The sequence below is a fragment of the Eublepharis macularius genome, chromosome 7 (genome assembly GCF_028583425.1).
Source record: "Eublepharis macularius isolate TG4126 chromosome 7, MPM_Emac_v1.0, whole genome shotgun sequence".
Taxonomy (NCBI): Eukaryota; Metazoa; Chordata; class Lepidosauria; order Squamata; family Eublepharidae; genus Eublepharis; species Eublepharis macularius.
The window spans coordinates 15,749,273-15,770,420 of record NC_072796.1 but is presented as its reverse complement, the minus strand read 5'-3'; the positions used below and the strand labels follow the sequence as shown (position 1 = coordinate 15,770,420).

The following is a 21,148-nucleotide window of genomic DNA, read 5'->3' as shown; positions in this document are numbered from 1 at the left end:
AAAGCCAGGAGACTGGGGGACTGTCCTGACCTCCTCGGGCAGGTCGTTCCACAGGGTAAGGGGCCACCACAGAGAAGGCGCGTGTACATGCAGTTGTTGATTTCACCCATGTGCAGGGGGCACATGCAGGAGACGCAGTTCAGCTGAGCAAAGCTGCCGTGGAGGAGCATAGAGGGAGAGGCGGTCCTGTAGGTATGCTGGACCAAGGCTGAGAAGAGCTTTGTATGTGATAACCAGTACCATGAACTGAGTATGGTAACTGATAGGAAGCCAATGGAGTGACTGCAGGATGCCAAAAGGTCACAGATGGATAATCTGTGGCAGGTAGGGTCAGCAGGAAATGGCACATCATACTTTCAAGCAGATATGAGGATTGAAGGAAAGTGAATTCTTAGTAATTGTTAGGAAAACTTTGTCCCATCTAGACTACTTATGTGTCCCACCAGTAACACATCTACCATCAGCTGAGAGCCTAGACTGTCCTGTGCAGAGCTTTTTTTCTGGGAAAAGAGGTGGTGGAACTCAGTGGGTTGCCCTCGGAGAAAATGGTCACATGGCTGGTGGCCCCGCCCCCTGATCTCCAGACAGAGGGGAGTTTAGATTGCCCTCCGCAGAAGGCAATCTAAACTCCCCTCTGCCTGGAGTCAGGGGGCGGGGCCACCAACCACGTGACCATTTTCAAGAGGTTCCGGAACTCCATTCCACTGCGTTCCAGCTGAAAAAAAGCCCTGGTCCTGTGACAATCACCTTGCCTCAACAACACAGACAGAGATAGGCCAAACTAAGCCACACCATGGAAAGGAAAGGAAGGTGCTTCCTTGCTTTGAGGGCTTCCCTGATGATATAACTCCCGGCGAGGAAGGCAGCAGACACCAAGTGCTGAGAGGAACCTTGTTTCCTACTCCCCTACTTTATACTCCACAATAGTGAAAATATTTTGCAACTATCCAGTGATCACATACAAAATGCATTAACATGTGATAAAATAAAAGCAAAATTTGTAATTACCAGGAACTACACCGTTTGTCGCTATCGCACTCATTGATATCGCAGTCAGCATGGTCTGCAAAAACAAACGATATTGGAAAACGTTACTAGCAATTCCAGTAGATCAGGCTAGGAGATGGCACATGCACAGACTCCCAAAGCAGATCCCCCAGACTAGGGTTACCAGGTCCCCTTAGCCTCCCAGAGGGAGGTGGGGGACCTTGCACTTACCTCTTTCCTGGGCCCATGATCCTCTTCATGCATGCATCCCTGCATGATGATGTCACTCTGGGAAGTGATGTCATCACACCGGTGCAGGGGCATGCGCTCGCTTTGCAGCTGGCCGATTTGGGCCTCGAGGGCCAAACAAGCCCGTTTGGGGCCAAAATCAGCCTGCTGCAAAGTGCAGGAGCACTCTCAAGGCAGCGCAATGTCATCACTCCCAGGAGTGACATCACTGAACTGCCCCGGAAGAGCGCCTGGGAGGCCTGTTCCCATGACTTCCTCCCCCACCTGCCAGATAAGTAGAGGCAGGGGACAGAGGGTGAAAGCAGGGAATCTCCTGCCCCCACCAGGGGAATGGGATCCCTACCCCAGACCCAGCAAGATCATTTTACTTTCGCACACAAGCAGAAATCTTATGTATATAATAGACTGGCCAGCTATTTATAAAAACAAAACTTCTTATCTTTTCATCTCATGACAGAAAGCATGCTTTTGTAAGCATACATGGTCAAAATTCTTAGAACATACTGAAGGTTAAATAGTGCAGGTGGAGACAAGAACCTATACCAGTGGCTACTGGTTAATTTAAAGAGAATAATACCCTATACATGCTCAGTGTAGACTGCTAGTGATCTGGTGTAGCTACTGGCTGATTCCGCACACGTTGGATAATGCACTTTCAATGCACTTTATCAATCGTTTGAGGTGGATTTTTTGTTCCGCACACGAAAAAATTTGTTCCAAATGATCTATAAAGAGGATTGGAAGTGCATTATCCAACGTGTGTGGAATCACTCACTGTTCTACTATCCAATGGATTCTTCCGGTGGGAGAAAAACTAGATATCAGCTGTATGTCCTGTCTATACTTCTAAGAGCACCGTGAAGACACATTATTTAAACAAAATGATAAAAAAGGAGTTTGGTTTCAAATATCAGACTTTGAAGACAAAAGGAAAATAAGGGAGGAGAAACATTATTGATGGAGGGAGATTAGAGAAAAGAGTTTAGATTACTTTTTTCCTATTGACTGAAGAACGTACAGAACTTGAAGGGACTGGTTATTACTTGTCTTGGCTGGGATAGGCTGAAGTGTGATTAGTTGGAAGTTTTAAAAAAATCTAGGGTTATCTAGACAATTTTTGAAAGAGAAATGGGGGGGGGCAGGTGTCTGTGAAAGGAGGCAGCCAAGAGAAATGTCACCCTAAGCAGAGTTTTAAATCCACTGAAGTTAAAACAGCTTAGAAGAGTGTTTCTCTGTTTAGGATTGCACTGTTAAAAAACAAAGACTTTTCTGAATCAACCTCCATGCCTAATAACTTGGTTTTATCAAGTTAATATAAAACAAAATGAATTCCAAAGTATACTCCAGAGTACTTTGGATAAATGAAGTAAAAGCCTCAAGCGCTGGCAGTTCCTGGTGGTGACAGACAGTTTGTCAAGCAAACATGCCACTCTTTCTTTGAAACTCAAGAACAGCCCAGTAAGGCTATCTTGACAGACTCCCATCAAGACAAGTTTCAGGTCCATATTCTCTTAACTTCAGGGCTTTTTTCTGGGAAGAGGTGGCGGAACTCAGTGGGTTGCCCTCGGAGAAAATGGTCCCATGGCTGGGGGGCCCACCCCCTGATCTCCAGACAGAGGGGAGTTGAGATTGCCCTCCGTGTTGCTCGGTGGCGTGGAGGGCAATCTAAACTCCCTTCTGTCTGGAGATCAGGGGGTGGGGCCACCAGCCATGTGACCATTTTCAAGAGGTTCCAGAACTCCACTCCACCGCGTTCCAGCTGAAAAAAAGCCCTGCTTAACTTCAACAATGCTACAGCCTCAGATTTGTCCACATGACACACTAGACCAAGTTAGAGAAGCCAATTGCCACACTAGCTGAGTCTAACACATGGACTCCACAACAGCAGATGAAGCACAGAACATTTAAATAGATCTGAATTGATTATGAAGACTGAAGGTGTGATGGTGAGGACAGAACAATTCCATCACACAGTATTATAAAGGCAGTTACAGCTTTCCCTAGGCCATTTAGAATGCTTTTCATGTTAAGTATCTCAAATTGCTTTTTAAATGGCAAGTGGGGGAAATTTATCTGCAGAAAGCAAAGCACAATTTGTGCCATAAAACCTAAAGCAAAATGTATAAATGTTAGTTTTTTTTTAAAAAAAAGGGAATTTGGATTCCAAGAGCTCTAAAAATATCGTAGTATTCCATAACCTTCTAGGATATATAACTGCAACACGGTCTATGTGCGTCCTCCCTTGGAGAAAGCTGAAAAACTTCAGTTGGGCCATATCAACACATTGCTGGATATGGCACTAATTGATGTGCTATAGCAGACTGGACTGTCTTGACAACATAGGAAAATCCAATTTCAAATGACAACTATTGCACAATGACAGTGCAATATCCAACAATGTCCGTGTTCAGAATGCAGCAGCCCATCTCTTGGTGGAATGAAACCATCATGGACATAATACACCAACTTTGAAATAATTTCACTGAGTGGTCAAGGTATCTTTAAAGCCTTTCATTGAGACGTATGTATTTAAAGGACCACTTTTCCTGCACGTCACCTTAGATCAGCCCCACAGACTTTATTCTTTGCATCTTCCCTGGTAAGTGTGTACATCCTGCACAGAGTCACACTCTTCTTTGACCACAACGTTTAGCAAAACATTTTAAAAGCCCTTTTTCCCCTTTCTGGCTCAAGGCAGCTTAAAGTTCATAATAAAAACATCAACATTCACTAAAATTGGTTAGATGCCCAGAAAATGTAACTCAAACTCTTAAAAATTCTAGAAAACAAAAACAGCTTTGCACAGGGCTTTTTTTCAGCTGGAACGCGGTGGGACGGAGTTCCGGAACCTCTTGAAAACGGTCACATGGCTGGTGGCTCCGCCCCCAATCTCCAGGCAGAGGGGAGTTTAGATTGCCCTCTGCACCGCAGCATGGAGGGCAATCTACACTCCCCTCTGTCTGGAGATCAGGGGGCGGAGCCAACCAGCCATGTGCCCATTTTCTCCGAGGGCAACCCACTGAGTTCCACCACTTCTTTTCCCAGAAAAAAAGCCCTGGCTTTGCAATACCTCCTTTAAAACTTCAAAGGACGGCACACACCCCTTCCCTCCTCAGGTAGCCCATTCTGCGAAGGAACAGGTTCTACTAAACACTAATTGTGCCGCTTGAAGCAAAGAGATAGCCAGAAGGTGAGAACTGGAGAACCACAGCCGACACATGGGAATTTAATGGAGAGAGACAGAATGGCCTCTTTGAGTTGATAAGTTACAGCCCTTTTAGACCAATGCTGAGTCCTACTTTTATGTGTGAGAATATTTAAAATAAATTATTTAAAAACAATTACAATAAAATAAATTTTATGTTTTTTTATATTGTGGCTTTACTGTAAGCCCTAACATTTGAAAAGGTGGGATATAATTTTATAAAAATAAAGGTTACATGGTTGGGGAGGGGAAAGAAAGGTAAAGCAGGATAGCACAGTAGGATAGCACATATACTCAAACACATCACATTTTTACCAACTCTACCAGAATGACATTTCAAGGTCAGCAGGATTTGATTTGCTCTTTTAGTCATATATCCTTTGGTGTGAAATCCTATTGAAAGATGGAAGGCAGCCAGGTGTGGGTCAAATCCCATAGGCTGAAGCACTTGCTGTCTTTAGCTCAAATCACAAGGGCAGGCTTCAAAGGCAGAGAACCCACGTCTGTTGGCTCTGGACATCGGAAACAATATCTCACTTGTTGAATTGTTAGGAAATCATGTTGCTATTTAAAGTGAGAACAGTTGGAAACAGATGCAAGGGAAATGGTCCAAACCAGAGGCTGGGCCAGTCAGCTGTTGGGCAGGGGCACCTTTTGTCTACAAATCCTATTCATGATCGCTTTGGATGAATGACCTCCCCTGAGAATGAGAATTTTGTTCACAGCGTAAGTATCAAACATAAAAGGAAAGGGAAAAAAGGATCAAAGAGCTTACCATCTCTGTATAATAACAGACAAACAGATTAATATGGATTATATATCCTAAGTATTAATATCGAGTAGATCCAAGATATTAGAAGAGCCCATGCTCAAAAGTTTTATGCATGTTGGAGAATGTGTATACGAGCTACCTTCCCCCCTCTTCAAAGACAGAAATGGTATCTGACATCCCACTTCCTGAACACTACCACGTGATTTAACTATGACACTGGTAAAGAAGAAAACTCACTGGGGAGATTCACTAAGAGCCAAGCTACAAGTGACGCCTGACACAGGTTGGACACTTGTCAGCTTCCCTCAAGTTTTGATGGGAAATGTAGGCATCCTGGTCTTGCAGCTGTAATGGATAGCCAAGCTGTAAAACCCGGACGCCTACATTTCCCATCAAGACTTGAGGGAAGCTGACAAGTGTCCAACCTGTGTAAGGCGTCACTTGTAGCTTGGCTCTAAGTATCTGATTTAAACTGGGCTTCACTTGGTAACAGCTAGTTTAAATGAGATACTGTGTGAATGCAAAATCTCACAGGTGAGTTCTTTTTCCTCAGCCAACACAGTATTTATATCAAGCCTTAGAAGCAGATACATTGCACACAAAGAGCATATGGCTTAAAAGGATCTCATTTTAAAATGAAGGCGTACAACAGAGCAAGACAGCTCAGAGACCGTGCCAAGTAGCTTTCAGAAAAGTTCTGCAAATTACTGTTTTACTGTTCTAACTTAAACTGATCTAACTTAAAACATAGTACAACATGTATTGTATTTTCAAATGATGGACACAATCATTTGATTAATATTTTAACACAATCCAGTTCTCAATAAAAGAACGTAGAACAAAGATGGGACAAGTTTTGGCAGGTAATTTTGGCAATTTCTTAAAATTATTGTTTTAAATAGCCCCCAGAGTTGAATGGGACACAGTAATCCCATGCATACGTTACATGTTCAAATCCCTTTATGATCAATTTATTATTTGATCATCTGTTTCATGGTTTTGAACACAAGATTAGCAATACAAAAGATTTTGGGCACCCGATTTGATTGAAGAACGCTGCTGGCATGAATGAGCCTATTTCCTGTACAACACATCACAGGTTGTTCCCCAGAAAAGAAATGCCCCCCCAAGACTAAATAGTGGCTTATGTAGTATCAATGACAATAATACCCACAAGTCATGGCTCAAATATAGTGTGTTGATAATACTGATAGATGTAAGAACATGTACTTCAACTGCTGGTTTAGGAGGATGGGGGGCAGCAAGAACACTGAAATATCATGGCTATTAGCCGGAAGCTAGACTCTATACAGCAGCACAGGCGCACTAAACGAGGCACACAAGTTCCCCTTTGATCCCACTAATTCTCCTGTTCACATCTAATGCCCAAAGCAGAGGAGTCAAGAGAGAAGAACCAGCAGCTGGGGATGCAGGACATGCCAACAAGGAAGTGGAGCCTTCCCCTGACATAGCGTCTTGTGTTACCTGAAACTATGCCAAAGAGGAAACACGTTTTATGGATGCTCCTCAGCAAAGCTCTTCTTTTCTACTGAACAGCCTCACAGTATCGACAGTTTTGAACAACAACTGATATACCAAACAGCTAAAGAGCTGGCCTTCTAGCGTCCGAGTTTATGCTGCTTTGTGATGTCACATACACGGGGCTGAGTTTCACTCTACTTATCTTGCCGACAGTCTCGCACACCGGACTGGAACACAAGACAGAACTTAGCTGAGTATCAAAGAACGCAGAGGTCATGCTTACGCCAGCACAGCAGATGAACACTATGATGAAAGATTCAAGAACTCCTGCTGTCCCCACAATCCATGTCAATCGCAGGAACAAGATGACTCCTAAAATGTTCTGCAGACAAGGCAGGTACACGCCAATGAAAGTGCCCATACGTGGGGCCTAAAAAAAAAAACCAGACAGAAATGTAAGAGTCTACTTCTCCAATCAGAAGAAATTATTCTATGGCCGTTTTCACAGTGTTTACCAGCCACAGAACATCGTGCCAAGCTCCTGGAACGACGGCATCTTAAGACACCGTTGTTCCGGGAGCTTGGCGCGATGTTCCATGGCCGGTAAACACTGTGAAAACGGCCTATCATACTGGGCAAGGCCATCTAATCCTAAAAGCAATGGCCCTGCTGCAAAGGTGAGAAATATCCTGACATTAGACGTGGCCAACAGCAATCAGCTACGTGCCCAGATCCAAAGAAACGTTTTTGGTGTCCTGCCCTACAACCTCAGAAATGTGCCATAACCCCTAGTGAAAAGGGTTTCCCCCTGCATGAAACAAGGACAATAGTCCTCTCTCTGGTCCTCCTCTGTGCCACAGGCTCTTAATCCTCCTGGTATATCAGGTCCTGATCAGATAAAAACAAGAACTCCAGGATTCTGAGAGCGGGCCACTTGTCTAATCATTCCTGCAATCACAGAATAAAAGAAATTGCTTTGGGCAGGAGCTGAAAATTGGCAGCCACCTCACACATAATCTCTTTCAGCATCGATCCCCTAGATATGCAGTCCAGCTGACTTGGGACAAGTCTCCAAGTTATATATCCTTATCAGTCTTCTTTAGAACTATTGTGAAAGGACTCAAAATTACCACAGCACAAGTACTGATAGGCAAATGATCTCATTGTAGTGTGATCTTCAGCTACAACCAAGTAATTTGAGGGTGTTTAAATTAGGGACAAAAATTTAGAACGCATCTTAACGTTTCCTGAGTAATAGTCCAAAACAGTCACAGGTCACAAGGCCCGTGGTTAAGAAGTATATCGCAGATGGCATCAGCCAGTTCCCTGCAGCGAGCTGCAATTTCCCTGAGAAACAGGTCAGCAGCACCTTTCCTCTTTCAGGACAAACCCATGCAAGATTTTTTCCAGTTAGCTGCTGAAATCAATCGACTGGAGCAGCTCTGCATACGACTGCAATGTTAGCTGCGCTGCTTTACCCTGGGAGGAAGTCGCATCACACTATTTCAACTGTTTCTTCTGACCCATGATAGACTTAACTACCCTGTCCTTCTCTCCAGCCCACACAAAGGAGGAAGAGGGAAAGAAAATGACGTCTGTCTTTTGGCGTTTTAAGACCACGCATCTTTAACAACACATGGCTGTATTAGGAATAAGATGGCGACCTACATTGCTGGTAACTAGCAACCTTCTTATTTTATCTAAATAGACCAAGAGACAACCAAAACCTGGTCTCCTATTTTTCAACTTCTCTGTGTCTGTTTGTAATGGCCTTTGGCTATATGCAGTAAATGCTGCCGTATTGTATATTGCATCTTTACTAGCAGTCATCCTGTTTGCTTCCAAATTTCATAGTAATTGCAAAGACGCTTTAGCATTTGAACAGGCACTTGTACCTTGATTTCCTTACGTTTGCTATCTTCATCTTCTTCGTGTTCTACAACTCCTTGGGTAACGTTGGTATAGTTAGCTAGCTTATTAAGAAGAGATGATACCATGGGGTTGCTGTCCATTTCTTCCTGTTTAAAAAAAAAAATACATTTTAGAACATTTGAAAACCATCATATAATTATGGCAAACCCTGCCGCAAAAGCCAGGTCAATCAAACAATGGAGATTTCGAGGCATCTTTATTTGATTTTTAACACTGTGAAGTAAAAATTGCTAACAAATCACATCTTTAACATTCAGTACTTCAAAACAAAATCCCAAGTCTATTTCTACCTGGATTTTTTCCATGATTATATTCCGACAACTGGAATCATTAAGTCTTAGACAAATAAGGCTAAATAATGATTAAGAACACAAATCATAATTATTTTGGTATTTTGCTATGGATTTCAAGAAAGGAGAACAAATGCAATGTTCAGGGTATAAGCTTTCGAGAGTCAGAGCTCCCTTCTTCTTCTTCTTTCCTTCTGAAGAAGGGAGTACTGACTCTCATAAGCTTTCGAGAGTCAGAGCTCCCTTCTTCTTCTTCTTTCCTTCTGAAGAAGGGAGTACTGACTCTCAAAAGCTTTCACTCTGAAAATCTTGTTGGCCTCTAAGGTGCTACTGGATTCAAACCCTGCTGTTCTACTACAGACCATCACAGCTTTCCACCTAAAACAGAACAAAAACAAATGCTATGGAATTCAAACTAACAGAGCAAGTAATATTATGGTATTTGAAATGTATACTGAACAACAGAAGTGTCGGAAAAGAAATTACCTCAAAAAGAGCCATGTTCTTTCCTTCATAGATGTTTCCTCTTTCCAACCCAGAATTATTGATAAATGGGCTATTTTCCCTTGGAATTCCATCACCTGTCATGGAACAAGAAACAAAACTACAATTGTAAGCATCAGGATATTCAATGGTACCTAGGTCTATATTCTCACATGTGTGATGAGTTGGACTTGGGCTGATGACTAATGTACCAGGAGGAGGTTGTGGAATCTGTAGAAATTTTTAAAAACAGAGAACTTTTAAACTGAAAAATGTATAAAATACTTACTAACCAATACTATTTGCTTGCTTTCCCCTGAAGATTCTATTGTTAAGGCCACCGTAACTTGCTACTGAGGCAAAGAGTCATGTTGATGCCCTAAAACAGCAATCATGAGTGACCCAAACTTCCCCAGGGAAGTTGAGCAATATGCTACCAACACTTCAGGGCACAGAAACTCTAACATTCAGTTCACATGAGATTATATATATTTGCTGTCCCTTAAAAATGCACACATCTGTCCTTTGTGCTAAAATGGTGCTCAATCTGAACTTGAAGTACACACATTTCCTCATATAAAACTTTACATAGACTATGGATTTTCCAAAGTTTGTGTGACTTACATGAAACGAGGCGGGTAAATTTCACCAGTCTCCCCCCCTCAACTGTCTCTCAAAAAGTTGCTCCAGAGGGAATGGGAAGGGGGGGATTGAAGTCACCCCTACGGAAGGGGGGATTGGTGAAAACTGCCCCACCTTGCCGTTGCAGAAATCTACATGAGATCCATCCAAGCCTATATATACATCAAATTAAAAACAATTTCAGACAACTGGAGATAATTTCCCAAATGGCCCTCTTAACATGCAACACAACTAACCATTAAACGATGACCCTTCTGAATAGCTCAGTCTTACACAGGGCTTTTATTCAGGGGGAACATGGGGGAACGGAGTTCCGGAACCTCTTGAAATGGTCACATGGCTGGTGGCCCCGCCCCCTGATCTCCAGACAGAGGGGAGTTGGCCCTCCGCACCGCCAAGCGGCACGGAGGGCAATCTCAACTCCCCTCTGTCTGGAGATCAGGGGGCAGGGCCACCAGCCATGTGACCATTTTCTCTGAGGTCAAACACTGAGTTCCACCACCTCTTTCCCCAGAAAAAAAGCCCTGGTCTTACATTGATATAACAGTGCTAATAACCCGGGGGCCTTCCTGGCCTATTCTGAAAGGCCATTTTACCACAAAAGAACTACTTCTTTAAAAACTGTTTTGGACAGATATTGATCTCATCTCCCCGAGTCCTAGCACCCTGAGTAGGCCCAGCAAAGATGCCGCCTTTAGTTCCTTCCTTTCTATAGTCCAACTATTTTATCATAATGAAAACTGCCATTAGAAATAACTGTCAAAGTGAGATTAATGTTTTGGAACTACGACTGTCTTTGACATTGTTATGGTCTCTGACCGCCAATAAATCCATTCATTCAACGACGACTGTCAGAACTGTGGAGATGAGAATAACAAAAGGAAGAGACAAGCCGTCAAGGGTTCAAGGTCACGCAGGGTCCTTGAACTAGTTATTTGGCATTGGCCCAGTTTATCGGCAAAACCAAGCCTTTTATGCTCCCTGTTGTCTCAGCATCTGTCTGGCCGAGCTGTACTGGAAACGTTTTTCATGACCTCGTTTTTCCTGGTTACTTGCAGGTCAAGCACCTTGATGGAACTCTCAGGGCCTGCTTATTACTAACCATAAACAAGCATTACTCCCTCTTGCATTTCTGCCTCGCCCATCCTTAACCAGAATTTAAACAGCAATCCTATTCAAAATATTTCATAGAGTAGTTTGCTACGCGTGAGTTTTTGTTGAGTCAGAAACACCACCATTCTAACCTCGTCCCTTCCAGAATTACAGAAAGACCTGAAGACAAATAATGTTCAGAAAACTATAGCTGCTACTCTTTTATTAGCATGCCTCGGGCGTGGAAAACCATAGCATGTGTCAGAGTTATATAGTGTGGTTTCTGTTTTATGGGTGCACAAGAAATGTTCTCCTTGCTTGCTCGAGCCTCCTAAACAGGCTGAAAGTGTCTGTTGCCATGGACAATGTTATTGGCAATGTGTACTAGCTACCACCTTTAACAATACTGTGTTGACCTGTTTGCTCCTTGTTTCAAAGTTATGGGTAATAAAACCCCAAACTTCTCCGCTATGCCTTCTACATGAAAAAACAGTGTCATAAAAAGGAATGTCTGATGTTGACAAGCATAGCTAACCATCTGTGTGTACACAAAACCCAAAAGGCACAGCATGCTCTAATCCGTGATTCGTTTTGAAAACGAGAGGTACACGCGATCACATCTACATCAACATACTCTGAGTCAGAACCCCACCACCCGCAACCCCAGGTGTGTGGAGGCCAGCTGTGATTCATGATGTGGAAAGGATATTGTGGTCAAAAATACACCACGGGAGTTTTCACTTGGTTAAGCTCCAGGGTTGAGCCAGGCATTGAAAACAGTCTGCGCATCTGAGTCAGATTTAATGCAACAGGACCAAAGACTCCGCGGGACACATGTCAAACATGTGATCAGCTTGTGCCCCATAGTACTCCAACTTACCTTTTAAACCATCAAACTAAAATGGTTGCCTTTTGGCACTGAACGATATTTTGATATCAAGGGGCTAGCACCAATCCCTTTACGCAACTACTTCAGCTCATGGATACATTTTTGGTACATGTTCTGTCTGCTGCGCATTTCACCAGCTCAGGTCCATACCTCAGGGACAATGCTTGATGCTTTTACCAACTTCCTCTTCAGCGTCCCATTGCCTAACTTTTGGTTGGTAGCACAAACCAGGGCTTTTTTTCAGCTGGAACGCAGTGGAACGGAGTTCCAGCACTTCTTGAAAATGGTCACATGGCTGGTGGCCCCGCCCCCTGATCTCCAGACAGAGGGGAGACACGTTGAAGAGTTGAGATTGCCCTCCGTGGAGGGCAATCTAAACTCCCCTCTGTGTGGAGATCAGGGAGCGGGGCCACCAGCCACGTGACCATTTTCTCTGAGGGCAACCCACTGAGTTCCACTACCTCTTTTCCCAGAAAAAAAGCCCTGGCACAAACTGTATGTGCCAACCAACCACAGCCATACTTTCAGTTAATTTGTTTACAATCAAACTGTAAAAACTTTGTTTAACCTGAAAGTTGTAGCATTTTTCTCTGCACAACTCTTGTTATGCCTTTCAGGATAACGAATGAAGCAAAGGCTCTTCAACCTGTGTTTTTTTCAATAACTGGCTGTTTTCACACTGCTTACTGGCCATGGAACATTGTGCCAAGCTTCCAGAACATCAGCGTCTTCCTGGTGTGATTTTGGCGAGAACTGCAGTTCTCGTGCAAAATCGCGCCAGGAAGACACTGATGTTCCGGGAGCTTGGCATGATGTTCCGTGGCCAGTAAGCAGTGTGAAAACAGCCACTGTCCATTATTCACAGTCAGTCTACTAACATAAAAACAGCTCTGGATTAACTCTACTATGCCCATATACAAAGTATAACGATAAAAACAAACAGGATTAATAGGTTTGCCCAAACATGTTATTTGAGCAACATTTCAAACATCAACATCACAATAAAGATTTAACAGTGTAATCCAGTTATATGCATTAGTTTTGGAAAACAGGCAGGAGAAATCCTGTAGCTGTTCTGCAGTGATTACAGAAAACGAGCCAGTGGCTGACTGGCAGAATGCTTTCAAAGTAATGAATTCATTTCATGCCAAGAAGGCACTTCAATTCTGCTCTTACGACCACTAGAGGTAGCAGATCATGATGAAGTATCCTTTTTACAGTCACATTTAGCAATTTACAGCTGTTCCTAAAGTCAGGAGCAAGCAAATATTTGACACCCAAGGTCACATTGGAAATCTTCTCCGGCCACAAGCAAACAAAGTTGCAAATTTCTCCTGCATGCATTATTTAGTTAGAATATATAGTTAGAATATATATAGTTATATAGTTAGAATATATACATATATATGTATATGTGTGTGTGTGTATATATATATATATATATATATACATATATATATATATATATATACACACACACACACACACACACACACACATATACATACACACACATATATTTCCATCTCTCCAGAGCCCTGCAACAGGCACCTACCAAAGTAAAGTAGTACAAGACAATTATAAAAGCAACCTAAGCCAGCAGTATTAAAAACAAACCACAAGAACAAACCGCGGCCATTAAAAAAGCTGACAAGGCAGAAGTGATGCTGGTTACAAAAGCAGAGATCTTGAGGGACATTGTGCTTCTGACCTCTGATGAGGTTCAGTTGACCCTGACTGGCTCACAGTGCAAAAAAGGCCTTATCCCAACTTAAAGAGGATCTTGGAAGATGGCACAGCAGATTTGGCCATCTGGATTTATGCCACAGTAACAGCAAGACTAGACTGCCGTAATTCACTCTACATAGGTCTCCCCTCAAACTCAACTTGGAGACTCCAGCTGGTGCAAAATACTGCTGCACATTTACTTTCAGGAGCTCAATGGAGCATGCCTGTAACTGCCATTCTGCAGTCACTCCAGTGGCTTCTCCTCAGTTACTGGGCTCAATTAAAGGACGAGACTATCACATTCATGGCCTAGGCCCCTCATAATGGCAAAACTGCCTCTCTATGTTCCACCTTGGCAGTGTGTCGCTCATCTGGACAAGACCTTCTATAGATACCACCCTGCAGTTGAGATAAATCAACAGCTGCCCATGCATGCATTTGCTCTGTGGTAGACCCCCACCTTAAGAATGGCCTGCCTGAGAAGGTCAGGAAAGCTTCCATTCTCTTGGCTTTCCACAAATTAGCCAAGAGTGAATTATTCAGAAAGGCTTTCTATTCAGATTATAGGGCTGTGTCATAAGCAGGGCTTTTTTCAGCGGGAACGCGGTGGAATGGAGTTCCGGCATTCTTGAAAATACTCGGTAACAGCACGTGAAAATAATATTATTTCAAAGACTCCCATGTGTTTCTCCCTCAGTTCCCTCTTGAGAGTTCCGCCACCTCTTTTTCCAGAAAAAAACCCTGGTCATAAGAATTAGCACAAAGAAATATCTTTGTAAGGAACAGGGATTATACACTAGGCTATTGGGTACTGTGTGCTGATATAGATACATTCCTAATGAGTAGTTCAACGCTGCTAAAGATGTTGTATTAATTACTTATATTTTCATTCAGAAAGGTTTCATCTACGTGTTTGGTTTTATACTAGTTTTCAAATTTGTGGCTTCCATACCCTACTGTATCTATTGAATGCATCGTTGATCATATTACATATTCTTGCCCTGTAAATTGATTATAATGTATTCATTTGCAGTATGTAATCCGCCTTTGATCTCAGTGAGAAAGGTGGACTATAAACAAACGACAAGTAGAAAAGATAGTCCTACAACAATCCCCAAGCTCGGATCAGACCACAAATAGCTAAAAAAAGATGGAAGCCCTCAGTTCAGAGTTATGCAATTAATTCAGAGTGTATATTTTCATGACCCTGGCAGCAGGTGCCAAACTACAGTCAGGACACATTTTGCACTTATAAAATACTACTACTAGGGCCAAGATTGTTTCCTTAGAAACCTAACTTTTTTCATAACTGTCTGATATTTATTAAGGTCCCATTTTAATTGTATTCTATTTTTTTATCATTTTATGTTTGTAAGATACGATTTCTATTTTTACTGTTCTTCACTTTGTATTGTGACAGCCTTTGGCCATATACAACTAAACCTACTACTACGTTTTTTAGAAGCAATGTTTGATTTATCTAACATTTATACAGGTCCCAAGCTCACTGAAGTGTATACAATAAAATTCAAGAAGATACAGCAACATAAAAATTAAATCAAACAAGCCATTAAAAAACCACACCACATATAGCATGAAAAATAAATAACAAAAAAGTAAGTATGAACTATGGTTAAAAAAGTTACTTTAAATACAAGCTGTTTGAAATAAAAAGGGTTTCACCTTCCACCTGATAACCAGTAAAGGTGACTACTAAGCAAACTTAATCGTACAGTTCTATAACTTAGATATCAGGACTAAGAAGGCTCTACATCTTAACAACACTCAGCATTCTCAGATTTGCAAAGCCCTTGTGAGGCAGAAAATAGGAAGGTAGGGCAAACAAATATTAACTAACTAATAGCATTAGTGTTTTTGCCTTTCCTCCTTTTTTCTGCCTCACAAGTGGTCTGTGAATCTTAACAGAAACACAAGAAAGCAATTCAGAAGTAAACTCTGGGTTGGATCCACCTGACCTTTTCATTCAGTTCTACCCAATTCCCCTCCTTACCAAAGCACCTGTCTAACACGGCTTCTGTACAGGCAGATTGTGTGATCCTCAGCATAGCATATTTGGTGGTCAAAAAAGACCCCTCCCCCTTTTTCCTTCACCAGTAGAAAAACTGGTTGGATCCAGCCCACTTATTTGAAAGTATTGAACTGTGCTCCCACTGCAGAATTCCATTTATGCACCAGTTGCTTCTGGAGAAGGCTTCTCCATTCATCTCAAGGGAATGTATATAGATGAGGGAGCTCCATGTATACACAGAGCTCCGTGTATACTCCATGTGCTTCAGTGCTTGCAAAGAACGGCTGCACTGGAATGTACATACACTTTAGACAGGCAATGTTTCTTTGAAAATGTCAGCAGCACAATGTGTGTATTATGAAAATGTTCAGTTTAATTCAATTAATTTTGTCATACTTCAGGTTCAGGATACTGATACTATTGTGCCTGGTGTGTCTGAAGCGTACAGACTGCATTGGAGGGGATACGAGTCAGTCTGCAACTATACACTTTCACAATGCTAACTGAGACATCCCTGCCTCCACTTCCTAATGGTTACCAGCAGGGCTTTTTTCTGGGGGAAGAGGTGATGGAACTCAGTGGGTTGCCCTCGGAGAAAATGGTCACATGGCTGGTGGCCCCGCCCCCTGATCTCCAGACAGAGGGGAGTTGAGATTGCCCTCCACGCCATGGCACATAGGGCAATCTCAACTCCCCTCTGTCTGGAGATCAGGGGGCGGGGCCACCAGCCATGTGACCATTTTCAAGAGGTTCCGGAACTCCGTTCCACCGTGTTCCTGCTGAAAAAAAGCCCTGGTTACCAGTAACTGTAGCTTGCTCCTCCTCACTCAGTTTCCAGTCAGTGAATTCTCTGTTAACCATCCATTTGAAAGGCAGAACCTGCCACCTGACAATTATATTTTTTTAACTTCATTTATACCTCACCTTTTTCCCCAATGGGGACTCAAAGGAGCTTACATCATTCTCCTCTCCTGCATTTTTTTCCTCACAACAACTTTGTGAGGTAGGTTAGGCTGAGAGTATGTGACTGGCTTTAAGTTTCCATGGCAAAGCAGGGAACTGAACCTGGGAAATGCCTGTGAAAGAGTGAAGACGCATGCAGGCATCATCTTGCCTCAACCCCACAAATCACTCAGTCTCACTGTGCCAGCATCTCCCTGCAACGAAGGGAAGAACAACAAGCTTTGACAAACTTGGCTGTGAAAATATAAAGACAGCCCAGCACAGCTGCACCTTGCTAACAGTCATACCTAATTTTCTGCAAAATGATTTGAAACTAAAATTAGACGCTCTTTTCTCCACTGCAAACCACTTTCCCTTGCTTCCTGAATGACTGGCACCTGGAACAAGCACAAAGAACACGGCTGCTCTGTTGACCTCTGGGACTGTCAAGTCTTATCCTTAGGTAGCCTATAAATCTTATTTTAAAAATCTTTAGCATTACACATCCCCCAAAAAGGATTATTCCTCATTAGCCCATTTGTGTTAGCCCAGCAAGATACAGCGTCTCTCATATTCAAAACACTACATTGTATGTAATAGTGCATGAAACTCTATTACAATGAAACAATATCATGGCCTAGGCACTGGTCCCAGGAATTCAGTTGTATGCACAGAGGCCATTACCACTTGCTTGTTCACATAATGCTGGGTAGCAATATTACCTGCCCACACACTACCTACCTACATACACTATGCTGCCCTTTGGGTGGCTGTTTTCACACTGCTTACCAGCCACGGAACATTGCGCTGCGCTCTTGGAACAACAGCATCTTCCTGGTGCAATTTTGTGCGTGAAATCGCGCCAGGAAGACACTGTCGTTCCGGGAGCTTGGCATGATGTTTCATGGCCGGTAAGCAGTGTGAAAATGGCCGGTGCTAGAGTCCAGTTACTTCTGGTGAATTTATGGGGGCCACTTGTTCTAATGGAGTCGAAGCCCCAATGATGGTAACAAGGGCACATCATCCCCATAGGGATACATCTATTGTGTGATGGTGATGGAAGAGCAATCAGAATCCAGTACGCTGTACATTCAATTATTTTGCCAACGCGACACCGACTGGAGGGTAAAGGAAGCTAATCATTACTATGTTGCTTGTTACTGCTAATGACAAGAGTCTCTCTACACGAGACGTCTTACGCAAAGACACTCAAGTGAAGGGAGCCGCAATGTTAGCCAGGAAGCCGAGTTTTCAAAGACAGATTGGAAGTCTCTGTCAATTTCTCCTCTTTACAGAGCAGCAAAGATTGCTCCTCAAAGGGTTTATTTTCTCTGCGCCTCCACAGAAGAGGAGGTGAAACTAGCAGAGCCTTCCGGGAGGCCAAGAGGAAAAAAACAAACCATCTTTGTAAAGAGGGGAAATTGAGAGGGCTTTCCGATCTGTCTTTGAAAGCTCAGCTTCCCAGCTAACATTGTGGCTCCCTTCACTTGAGCATCCTTGCATAAGAGGTTTCATTTAGAGAGACTTTTAGAGATTGCCTCCAGACAGAGTGGATTTAAAAAAAGGTTTAATTTTTTAAAGAAGCTTATTTTTTTTAAAGAAGTTTTAGCTATAATACACCTTCTTTTAAAAATAACTTGATTCAAAATGAAATCTGAATTCACGAACCTATCAATTATATATTGATGTCTCTACCCACTAATCAAGCATGGATATTTGCATTCAATTTCATAGAGAGCCATGACCTGACTATTAAACCTTGCTTTTGGCTGGTATCATTTGTTCTGAGGAGTAGGCAAGGTGGTGATAAAAGAGAAGGGGTGCAGCAAAGCAGAAAGGAAGCGCTGCCTTCTAGCTTTCATGCCATCCGGAGCCTGACTACAAAAACCTATCACAGCCAAAGACATGAGCACTGTTACCTAAAAACACGCAATGCATAGTATTTATCATTTTCTAAAGTAATAAAAATGTTTGAGAAGCAGCGTAATAGTGTTTCTACTGCGGTTGTATAAAAGATGTATTTATTTTAAAATCAATATGTTGTACAATCAATACGTAGCAAACAATTAGTGTGTGCTTAGAAAAAAGTATCTAAATAATAAATAAAACATTTGACTTAGAACAATGATTTAAGGCAACTTTTTCTACTGTGCCCCCCAGTGGACCAGATAATGTCTGAGAACCCCCAATTTGGTGCATACTTCACAGCATTGGTCCATCCACTGAAAACTCATTATCAGCTAAGTTCAGCATCTGCTGAAGTCCCAGCAATGATTAAGTCAGAACTGTTGGGGAAAATGGGTTAAAATGGTTTAAATTCAGATTTGCAATGGATCTTGAATCAATAGAGTGTCAGACGCCTGTTCGCTTTTAAAAATATTTACTTCTAAAGGAAACATGGGATTCCTACAAAATAAGAAAGTCTATAAGCTACATTTAGACACTATGTAGTACAAACTTAAGAGTGTGGATAATGGAGATTCTTCTTGTTCTTCTTCTTGACTTTTTGGGAAGGAAGTCACCTGACCTATTGACCAATAACAGTTTACAAAACACCGCTCAGTTTCCCAGGCTTTGAATCAGATAAGGCTATTGGCTCTATGCCAGGTTTTCTTCCAGGTCAACACAAACAATAGAAACACAGGGACCATTTTCACACTGCTTACCGACCATGGAACATTGCGCCAAGCTCCCGGAATGGTAGTGTCTTCCTGGCACAATTTCTCACGCGAAATCATACCAGGAAGACGCTGTCGTTCCGGGAGCTTGGCACGATGTTCCGTGGCTGGTAAGCAGTGCAAAAACTGCCTAGGTAAACTCATTAACCCCATAATGACTGAATGTTAGACTTTGCAACATATATTCCAACAAGAACTAGCATGTCAGAAGCCTCCTACAACTTTCTTTTGAGAAGAGCTCTCCTGTTTGTATCCTTATTGCACTGAACAAAGCCCAGTAAATTAAAGATAACTACTCAGTAGATTGTCTGTAAGCATGATTATCATTTTTGGGAAAGAACACATCACCTTCTGTTCACATTTTCCTTGCCTAACCATAGAAAACAATGGACACTAATTGATTTCTGGCAAGTGCAGCAGAAGCTATAGTGGAAATATAATGAATGATTATATAATTTTCAAAGTGCAAGTGCCTCTTGTTCGTTGAGCCAATATTGCAATTCATACAAAGACCATTGCTCATAGGACAATTCATACATGTATGAATTGCAATATTGGCTCAACGAACAAGAGGCACTTGCACTTTGAAAATTATATAATCATTCATTATTGTTGCGGCTTGCACACAGAGTGCAAACGTTTCTGTGGGTTATCCCTCCCTTGTCTTTACTGCGGTTGCAGAAACGGCCATACTTTTCTTTTTCATAGTGGAAATATAACCTGTACACTGCTTTTGTGTGGTGTTTACTCGAAGGCTGTGAAACACTGCTTACAGCTACCAAGTTATTTAAAAAAGCATTCTGTTAACGCTCAGAGGCAGTCTCTTAATTCACATGCCCCGGCATCAAACACAAATTCAGGCCTGAGTATTAGTAAATCTTGACAGAACTTAAAAGGAGGAGAAAATCTTCACTATATCTCATTTGGAAATATTTATACCCATGCAGATTACTGAAATCTGTGCAACAGGCCTGGGAATTATGAAGTGCACTTTTTTGTATATTTTGAAGGAACCACAGAAAAATACAATTTTGACCCTTGCTTCTCAAGTTGTTGCATCCCCCCCACACCCCTGTAAAAGGAGTTCCTCCTGCCTGCAATGCATCTGCAACTCAAATAGAGCCTGAAGCAGGGCTTTTTTTCAGCTGGAACGCGGTGGAACAGAGTTCCGGAACCTCTTGAAAATGGTCACATGGCCGGTGGCCCCGCCCCCTGATCTCCAGACAGAGGGGAGTTGAGATTGCCCTCCGCGGAGGGCAATCTAAACTTCCCTCTGTCTGGAGATCAGGGGGCAGGGCCACCAGCCATGTGACCATTTTCTCCGAGGGCAACCCACTGAGTTCCACCACCTCTTCTCCCAGAAAAAAAGCCCTGGCCTGAAGTATTCTGACGCTTTGGGACTTAGCAACTGGGGGATGGTAGAAGATGGAAGGATTCCCTAAAATTCCTCATGGGTCACCCACATTTCAAAATACATATAATGTTACTCAATAGGATCAAAGTTTTAAAGTATATAAAAAGGAAAGCAAAAAGCAAAGTACAACCTACATCTCAGCAACCACAGAATTTAGAACTAGTTAGCTGCCCTCAGGGAGTACTCTCTTGGCCAAGTTTAAAGTAAGGATCCCCACTGCCACCACAAAAAAGCATTTTACATATTTTACAGGCCAGTATTTACTTTTTAATAGGCTAGTATCTTATTTACAAGGCTGGGAAGTCTTGGATACAGTTGGTCCTGGTGGGAATAA

General features: G+C 42.5%; 1 protein-coding gene across 3 annotated transcripts in view; it reads right to left on the bottom strand.

Moving 5' to 3' along the window:
- SLC12A7 (solute carrier family 12 member 7) overlaps positions 1 to 21,148 on the bottom strand; it is a 149,175-nt gene that overhangs the window by 73,935 nt on the left and 54,092 nt on the right. For all 3 annotated transcript variants that reach the window (XM_054984356.1, XM_054984357.1, XM_054984358.1), the window contains exons 2-5: positions 9,404 to 9,498; positions 8,591 to 8,713; positions 6,979 to 7,125; positions 1,009 to 1,063 (exon numbers count right to left, since the gene is read on the bottom strand). In XM_054984356.1, coding sequence (XP_054840331.1) covers positions 1,009 to 1,063; positions 6,979 to 7,125; positions 8,591 to 8,713; positions 9,404 to 9,498 — 420 coding nt within the window. The remainder of the gene's footprint in view (positions 1 to 1,008; positions 1,064 to 6,978; positions 7,126 to 8,590; positions 8,714 to 9,403; positions 9,499 to 21,148) is intronic.